At 38.8% G+C, this 9,475-nt stretch overlaps 1 protein-coding gene across 1 annotated transcript in view; it reads left to right on the forward strand.

The window, feature by feature from the left end:
• Positions 1–8,628, forward strand: part of Ndufb3 (NADH:ubiquinone oxidoreductase subunit B3) — a 10,142-nt gene extending 1,514 nt beyond the window's left edge. Inside the window, exons 2-3 of the mRNA XM_021198926.2 lie at positions 3,954–4,113; positions 8,316–8,628. Coding sequence (XP_021054585.1) covers positions 3,956–4,113; positions 8,316–8,472 — 315 coding nt within the window. The 5' untranslated portion in view covers positions 3,954–3,955 and the 3' untranslated portion in view covers positions 8,473–8,628. The remainder of the gene's footprint in view (positions 1–3,953; positions 4,114–8,315) is intronic.
• The last annotated feature ends 847 nt before the right edge of the window (positions 8,629–9,475 follow it).

Consider the following 9,475-nt stretch of genomic DNA (forward strand, 5'->3'; position numbering starts at 1 on the left):
GTGCAGTGTAACTCACTCCTGTGTGAGCCCTCAGTGCAGTGTAACTCACTCCTGTGTGAGCCCTCTGTGCAGTGTAACTCACTCCTGTGGAAAAGGACAGAACCAGTTGGATTAGGTTGTCCTTTGACCTCTGCATGAACAAACACACACACGACTTTAAAGAAATACTCTTAAAAATAGGAGCCCAGCATGATGCACAGGCCTGTGCTCCTGGCAGTGGGGAGATAGAGACAGAAGGAGTAAGAGTTCAGAGCCTCCCTGGCTACATACCAAGTTTGAGGTGAGACTGAGCTCTGTGAGATGTCCAAGTGAGTAACAGTATTCTTAGAAGATAGGCGTGGCTCATAGCCCAGTGATACAGCAATGTCTGCTTCATTTGGAAAAAAAAATCTAATAAACATATTCCTTGTCATGAACATTCGGGAATTTCTCTTAAGGGATAACGTCCAATAGAAATGCAATGGAAGCCGTATATGTAAAATTAAAATTTCTAGTAGACACTAAAAGTAAAAAACAAATTCATCTCACCCAGTATGTTAAACATATTCGTATTTATGCCTGAAGCCTGCTGTGGTTGCCTTTAGACGTAGCACTTGGGAGGTAGAGGCAGGTGAGTCTCAGAGTTCAACACTAGCCTAGCATACAGAGCAAGTTCCAGGACATCCAGGGCTACACAGAGAAACCATGTCTTGAATAAATATGTATATTAATATATAATATTAATGAATTATCCTACATTTCATGCTGTCAAAAATGTATGTACATAATATATGCAGTATATATATACATATATATACACTTACACATATATTGTTTTCATAAATACTTGCCCTGTATTTGTATTTTTAGAAGGTTGAAAAAATACACTTGAAGAAAGTATTCATACGCACAGATAACTCCAAATACACTTTAGTATGTTCTCATGATTGGTTTCAGAGTTTGCCTTGATACTTGCTACTCTTCCAGAGGACCTTAATTGGGCTCCTAGCACTCACACCAAATGGCTCACAATCACCAACTATTTATTACTTCAGCTTCCAGGAATCTAATACCCCTCTCCTGGTGTCCAAGGACACGCCCATGCACATCACACACACACACACCACAAATAAAATCTTTTTTAAAAGAATTTATTTTGAAATTTAAATTAATTAAAATTCCCAGTTCAGAAGCTCTTTAGCCACATTTTAAATGTTAAAAGCTACCAAATGAGACAGCACAGATCCAGGAGAGGACTTGGTGGCCATATATATCTGAATGTCCTTTCTCCCACCACCCCCAGCCCTGCACCCACCCACCCCCACCTTGATTTTTTGAGACAGGGTTTCTCTGTGTAGCTCTGACAGTCCTGGAAGTTGCTCTGTAGACCAGGCTGGCCTCCAGCTCAGAGATCCTCCTGCCTCTGCCTCCTGAGTAGGGGGATTAAAGGCATGCACCACCACGTCCAGCGAATGCTCCATTTTTTAGGTCATGCCAGTTTCTTCAGAACATTTGTGCTCAGTCAGTCTCACCACTTAGATATGAAAATGGAAGGCACACCACAGGGTGTTCTCTGCATTCTCCATCTTGCAAGATAGATTTTGGTTCTTGTTATATGAAAGAATAAAAGTCCAGAAGGACTGAGTGATTTTCTTACATTTCATAGTTACTAGTATTCATAAAAAGGTAAATTTAAACTCTTCCATCAAATATTCGAGATTTTATTTTTAATTTATACCTATTTTGAGATAATAGTAATTTTTGTTTTGCATTTTGAGATGGGTTCACATGATGGTGCCCATTATCAGCCTTAAACTCGTGTGAAGTGGGCCTCCTGCCTTAGCCTCTCAGGTGGCTCTGACTGCATGCGTGCGTACCTTCCTTCAGCTAAGGTATACTGTTTAAAAGAAAACAAAGACTCCTCAGATATATGTTTATTCAACTTCATCTTTTGAAAATAACTATACAAGATTTTTTTCTAAAATATTGTAATTAATTAGATAAAATATATTGGCTTTATTAAAGAAATTTGTGCAAGAGAAATGGGTATAGAGTTTCATGTTTTCCTTCAAAAACTTACATTGCAAATTAATATTTTGAGTGTTGTTTTAACATGTATTTGTTGGCTATATTTTAATTTTTCAAATATGGAGATCTTTAACATAATGTTCTGTGATTTAACTTTTGGAGTGGGGGGCGGACAGTGTTTGATACAGGGTTTCCTCTATGTAACAGAGCCCTGGAATTCCACCTGTAGACCAGGCTGGCAAAGAACTCACAGAGATTCACCTGCCTCTGCCCCTCAACCGCTGGAGTTAAAGGCATGTACCACTATGCCCAGCTGATTTCTTTACATTTTTATAAATTTTAAGTTTTGGTTAATTTATTAGTTACTGTGTTCATTTTTCCCCATATCCTAGTATTACTGTTTAATGAAATAAGCATTTCATATAATGCCTTCAGCATATACTAATAAATCTTTTTTTTTTTTTTCTGTTTTGTAAAATCCCATTTTGAAAGATCCTGTCCTACTGTTAGACTCCTCCTATTATTAAGTGGAGATATAATGGTAGAATTTTTGGGGGCGGGTTGGTTTTACTTCTGGAAAGCAATGGTTATAGAAACCCAACTGTTACCCTTATATGATAATAATATATGATAATAATATAGCGCTAGTCATACCCTGGAGTTTCAAATTCATAGCAACTTAAATGAGGACTAAGATGAAGTTTATTTTTACATTAGCAAAACAAGCTGTAAAACAACAACCATTCATATTCTCTTTACAAAGGTAATTTATTAAGAAGGTGTCCACAAATAAAAAAATTAAAAAAGAGAAAAAAAGGTGTCCTCAGGTGGAATTGGTCAGTACTTGAACTAGTAAACTCTAGTCCGGTGCCTGTTTTTTGAGGCCCATGAGCTAATAGTGTTTGTGCAGATGAACTTGTACGGTCATTTTGATGCTATATACGGAATAGTGGCCTTAAGTTCCAGGTAGGCAAACTGCTAACCCTCTATTTTCATCAGAAGACCTATATCATAAAGAACTATGTATTAGTTAGGGTTTTACTGCTGTGAACAGACACCATGACCAAGGCAAGTCTTATAAAATACAACATTTAATTGGGGCTGGCTTACGGGTTCAGAGGTTCAGTTCATTACCATCAAGGTGGGAGCATGGCAGTATCCAGGCAGGCATGGCACAGGCAGAGCTGAGAGTTCTACGTCTTCATCCAAGGGCAGCTAGTGGAAGACTGACTTCCAGGCAACTAGGGTGAGGATCTTATGCCCACACCCACAGTGACACACCTACTCCAACCAGGTCACACCTATTCCAACAAGGCTACACCTCCAAATGGTGCCATTCCTTGGTCCAAGAATGTACAAACCAGCACAAACTATGTTAGTTATTTAGTATATTTTAGATTTTACCAGTAAATCTTGCTGAAAGCACCCCTCCTATCCTCAGTTTTACCTCTTTTGCCCACAAGAACCAAAATATTTATTATCTGGTTCTTTATAGAAAATGTTCATGTACTCTTGTATATCTAAAAAGATTAATGTGTATTTTTGAAGAACTAGCTAGAGAAAGCTAACAAAACAGCATGTACTCTTCTGCATATTTGTGCTGTAAGACTAAAGAGAGGAAATGGTTATCTAGGCATTGTTAGGAGGGACTGCAGAAGCCAACGCACGAGGTTAAAGTAGTAGTTACGCTGTCCTTTAGCTGTCTTCTTACCTTCAGAAGGCACTGCTTGGAGTCTCATTGTCTTCTTGTCTAAAAGGGTTTTTTATTTACTTTTATAAACTTTTTGTAAAGTTTTTACTTTTTGTAAAAGCTTTCCAGTCAGATTTTCAAGAATGTAGCTCTTCAAAACAGTTCACTTGAAACATAGACATCAAACTTGGCTCTTGGGTGTCTATAGTCTCTCATTCCCTCTCCCTCTCCCTCTCCCTCTCCCTCTCCTCTGTAGACATGGCTGCTGGACACGGACATGAACATGGACATGAACACGGACATGGCCATGGTAAAATGGAACTTCCAGATTACAGACAGTGGAAAATTGAAGGGACGCCATTAGAAACGGTGCAGAAGAAGCTTGCTGCCCGAGGGCTGAGGGATCCATGGGCTCGGTAAGCTGAGTCTAGAAATGTCTTCTCTTTTTGAAATGACTTATTTATATGTGTACTGGGGCAGACAGGAGGGTAGGCATGTATCTGCCACAGTACAAGTGTGACAATAGAGACTACTCAGGGAAGGGAGCCCTGTCCTTCTGCAGGGGTCCTGTTGCAGGCTTGGCAGCCAGGACCTTTACCTCCTGAGTCTTCTCGCCGGTCCAAATCTAGTTACTTAAGAGTCTAGAGAGTCAATGTCCATGCCCCACCTGTACCATGGAAAGTGGCTTCTCCGTTTCCCTGGTGGTCTCCTTACTGGAGATTTCCACGTTAGAATCCTGTGGGATATGTCATTTGTCCTAGCTTTTCACTTGATGATGTGTTACGCAGGCAAGGGGAGCTGAGTTTTCTCATTTATTGGGTTTGTTTTTTAAGTGCCAAGGGATGAAACCCATTCTAGAAAACCTGTCTTCTGCAGCCTTTTTACTTATGTTGCTGTTTTTCATATCTATAATATAGATACATTTTGTTTACCACAATAGCCATTCAAATTATTTCCAGCATTTGGGTTTTATTATGAGTCAAGTGGCTACAACCATTCGTAAGTCTGTATGGATATATCTTTTTCATTTCTCTTGGTTAAATACTTAAGAGTGGGATTTCTGGCCAGGCAGTGGTGGTATATAACTTTAGTCTCAGCACTTGGGAGGCAGAGGCAGGAGGATCTCTGTAAGTTGAGGCCAGCCTGGTCTACAGAGTGAGTCCTAGGAAAGCCAGAGCTACACAGAGAAACCTTGTCTTAAAAAAGAGAGTGGGATTTTTGGATTATATGATAAATCTATGGGTCTTTTTTATAAGAACTGCCAAACCATTTTCTAAAGAGGTAGTACTCTTATTACCCATTCCCACCAGCAGTGAATGAGAATTTCAGCTGCTTAATGGTCTCTACAGTACTTAGTGTTTTCAGTCTTTTAACTTCAGCCATTTAACACCAAACCTGGTTGTGCACTCCTGCAATCTCAGTCATTGAAAGGTAGAAGTTGGAGGATTAGAATTACAAAGCCATCCTCAGCCATGTATCAAACTGAGGTCGCTGTATAAGAGCTAACCTCAGAACCTGAAAGAAGCCTTCTAGTGACTATGGTGGCAGAACCTGCTGTGGCTTCCTCCCCAGCGCCATGACTCTAGTGCTTGTGCTCATCATTCTCTGCACACATCTGTGAATTGTTTGTTTGGTTTTGGTGCAGTATATCCTTGAACCTTTTGACCTCTTCTTATGAGTTTTAATAGTTCTTTATATATTTTGAAAATAAGCCCTTCATCATATATAAATTTTGTAAATGTTCTTTCTCAGTATATATGACCATATATAAGATTTATTTATTTATTATATGTAAGTGCACTGTAGTTGACTACAGATGCACCAGAAGAGGGCATCAGATCTCACTATGGACTGTTGTGAGCTACCATTTGGTTGCTGGGATTTGAACTCAGGACCTTTGGAAGAGCAGTCAGTGCTCTTAACCACTGAGCCATCTCTCCAGCCCCCCTTCATTTTCTTAATGTTTTAAATTTCAGTAAATTCCCAGTTAAGTTTCCTTTTGTCACTACTTCATTTGTATCTCATCTAGGATTTTATCCTATATTTTCTAGAAACATTATTATTATTATTATTCTTTTTGAAACAGTTATGTGTCTAACCCAAGCCAGGTGTAGACTCAGAATCTTCCTGTCTTAGCCTCCTAAGTACTGGGTTTCCATTATCACATGTAGCTTATGGTTTTCTTAAATTGAGGTATGATTATTTATTTTGAGTTAATTTTTTATTTACAAAAATATATTTATTTTTGTATATATGGGTATTTTGTCTGCATGTATGTCTGTGCACCATGCTTGCAGAGTTCAGAAGAATGTGTTGGATCCTCTGAGGCAGGAGTGACAAACCTCCTGTGTTTCCTGTGTATGTAACCTGGGTCCTCTGGAAGAGCAGCCAGTGCTCTTAACTACTGAGCATCTCTCCACTTCCTTGAGTTAGTTTTTGTTTCCTTTGAAGAAAGAGTAGAGGCAAATATTACAGGTGGATATCCAGTGGTTCAGAACCATTTATTAAAAGATTATTCCCCACTGAATTACTTCGATAAATACATCAAAATCAATAGACCAGCTCTATGTGGTCTATTTCTGGACTTTATTTTGTTTCCCTGTTCAGTATGTCTACACTTAGATCCAGTACCACAATCTTGAATAGGGAGGTGTACGACCTCCAGTTTCCTTGCATTGGTTTAGCTATTCTGAACCTTTATTTGCCTATAAATTTTAGTTTATGCTCATCAATTTCTACAAATGGCTGACTTGGATTTTAATTGGGATCTCATTCACTATTTTACAAAAATTTATAATGTGAATCTTTTCCATGTTTATATTGAACTCACATTTGTTTGGAGATAATTTAGGACTTTTAAATAATGACTTTTTTAGCACACAAGTGACTTACAATGTTTTGAAATTTAAACAGTATTTTCTTTCTTTTTATATATCTCTTGAGCATATTGCTGAATTCATGTTTGTGGTACTATTGTAAGTAGTATTTTAAATCTCGTGTTTCAGCTGTGTTGTTGACAATTTTCACATAATAATTTTATATCCCATTTATTATTTAGCTAAACTTTTATTCTAGCTAAATTTTTACTCTAGTCAATTTACTTACACGTCTCTTAAATTTTCCTTTGTATAATGGTCATTTTGTCTACAGAGATACCGTTATATTTTGTCAGTCTGTAAACTTTTGACTTTTTTTTCCTGGTGGTTTTACGATGGAGTCTCACTTAATCCTAAACAGTGAGCTTGTGCCCTTCAGCTTTCTGAGTATTGGGACTATAGGTATGTGCTATAACTCCCAGCTTTTCCTTTCTGTTTAACTCAGCCCTGCCATATTGTCCCAGCTGGTTCTTAGTTCCTGGGCACAGCCTCTGTCTTACTTGAGTCTCCTAAGTAGCCAGGCTAGAGAGACTTGGGAACATACCATGCTTTTTATTATTGTTGGTTGACAGATTTTTCTGCATTTCTTTGTGACATGTCATTTTTGTTTGTACACTACTGGTTTTAATTTTCTAAAATTTTGTTAAGAATATGCAACAGGTCTGGTGTGGTGGCACACATCTTTAATGCCAACACTTGGGAGGCAGAGATAGGTGGATCTTTGTGAGTGCAAGGTATAATCTGTTCTACAGAGCAGATTCCAGAACTCAGTGAGTTCCAGAATCCCACAACTACATGGTGTGGTTTTGGCATCTAAGATTTGTTGCCATATTTTCTAGTGAGATGGGGTTTTTTGTTTTTGCTTATTTCTTGTCTGTTTGTGTTTTGTTTATTTTGCTCTGTTTTTAGGTTTTTTTTGTCCCCTTAAAGTTATTTTTTTTCTGACTAATTTAGATTATATATGCAAGAATGCACACTCCCTGTAGCTGTCAGCTTTCTCTTTCTCTCTCTGTTCGGCATACTTGGAAGAGTGTACCAGAGCCGGCGCTCAGTCTTCTGGAGCACATGGCGTATGGCAGGGAAGGCTGTGGGCCTCTTGAAGAGTAGTAGTAATGTCAGGTGTGCGTCCTTCTGTGCTGGCACGTACTGCGCACCAGCGTTTTATATTCGCCACTGTAGTGTAAGGTGAATAGCAGTCAACTTGGAGCAGGAGGACCACTTCATATTTTATATTTGAGACTTGCTCATAGATTTTTAATTATCCTATGCCAAAACAATATTTCTACTATGACCTACAGTATTAAATAGTGTTGCTTTGGACCAGGTGTGATGGTTCATGCCTATAGTCCTGCAGTTTAGGAGGCTGAAGCAGGAGGATTGCCACAAGTCAGAGGCTAGCCTAATCTATACAGTGAGACCCTATTTCAAAAACACAGAGAAAACAATGTTCCCAGCACTGTGGCTCATGTCTTTAATCCCAGCACTTGGGATACAGAGGCAAGGAGATCACTGTGAGGCCAGCCTGCTCTACATTATGAGTTCCAGGACAGCCAGGACTATATAACAGGATTGTATTTCAAAAACAAAACAAAACCCTACAAACAAAAAAATCACCACCAAGCAAAAAATAAATACTAATATAGCATTTAAGTATTTAAAGAAGAAGAAAAGCAAATGTATTTGGCTGGGTGAATTAATGTGAATTGTATGTGGTTATAATGTTTCTTATCTTATTCTTTCAGCAATGAGGCTTGGAGATACATGGGCGGCTTTGCAGGCAACATCACCTTCGCGAGCGTAATATTAAAAGGATTCAAATGGGGGTTTGCTGCGTTTGTGGTAGCTTTGGGGGCTGAATATTTCCTGGATTCCCAGAATGATGATAAGAAGCATCACTGAAGAGAGCGCCTGTGATGTCTCTTTCATAAAAATAAGATTCTCTCACTGTAGCATTCTTGGCTGTATGTTTGTCCTTGAAAGAATATCAGTATGGTCTAATAAAGTAAGAAAAACTGTTGTTTTTGTAACTCTTAAATAAAATAAAAAGAAAAGTGTGTATGAAACGTATGTAGGTCTAACCTCAGAACTTGGAAAGCTGAGGAGTGAGGGTCATGGCCACGGGCAGCCGAGGCTGTATGGAAAGACTGTCTATATATGTACACACACATTGGACTTTGTTTGGATTGATGGGTATTGGAGGTACCAGCAGTGGTGTGTTCTGCATATAGCAGGCAGCTACAAAATTTAACAGCACAAAGGGTGTGTTCTAAGAGGGCTTTTTTTTTTTTTTTTAAATTATTATTACTGTGTTTGTGGTAGCTGTAGGGGCTGAATATTTCCTGACTTTCCAGAATGATCATAAGAAGCATCACTGAAGAGAGCGTCTTGTGACATCTCTTTCATAAAAATAAGATTCTCACAGTGTAGCATCCTCAGACCCAGTGAGTCCAACTAATAGTGCCTGTATGTGCACAGGTATGAAGCTATCCACTGGAGCTTAGACAGTTTACCAGCAGCCACACCCCAAAGGAAATATGACTCTCTCCCCAGGTAGACACTAGTTGCCAATACTTCCTTGGCTGCAGTTTAAGTGTCACAAGCCTCTCCACTATCGATGATGGAATGCTGGCTGGCTAAATCTTATGCTAACCACTGTGCAACAACTACATCACATCTGGAAGGCAGCATTTTATAGCAGTCTTTCCTATCTTGTTCCTACATTCTTTCTGCTCCCTCATGCGTGATATTCCCTGAGCTGTGTGTGTCTACCTGTCATCTGTCTGTGGAGTATTTGATACAGATGTCCCATTTAGGGCTGAGCACTTAAGTTATTTAGCTCAGCATTTTGACCAATCAGTAGTTTTTATATTGATTGATGATAGCTGCAAAAAAAACAAAACAA

This window comes from Mus pahari, chromosome 5 (genome assembly GCF_900095145.1).
Source record: "Mus pahari chromosome 5, PAHARI_EIJ_v1.1, whole genome shotgun sequence".
NCBI lineage: Eukaryota > Metazoa > Chordata > Mammalia > Rodentia > Muridae > Mus > Mus pahari.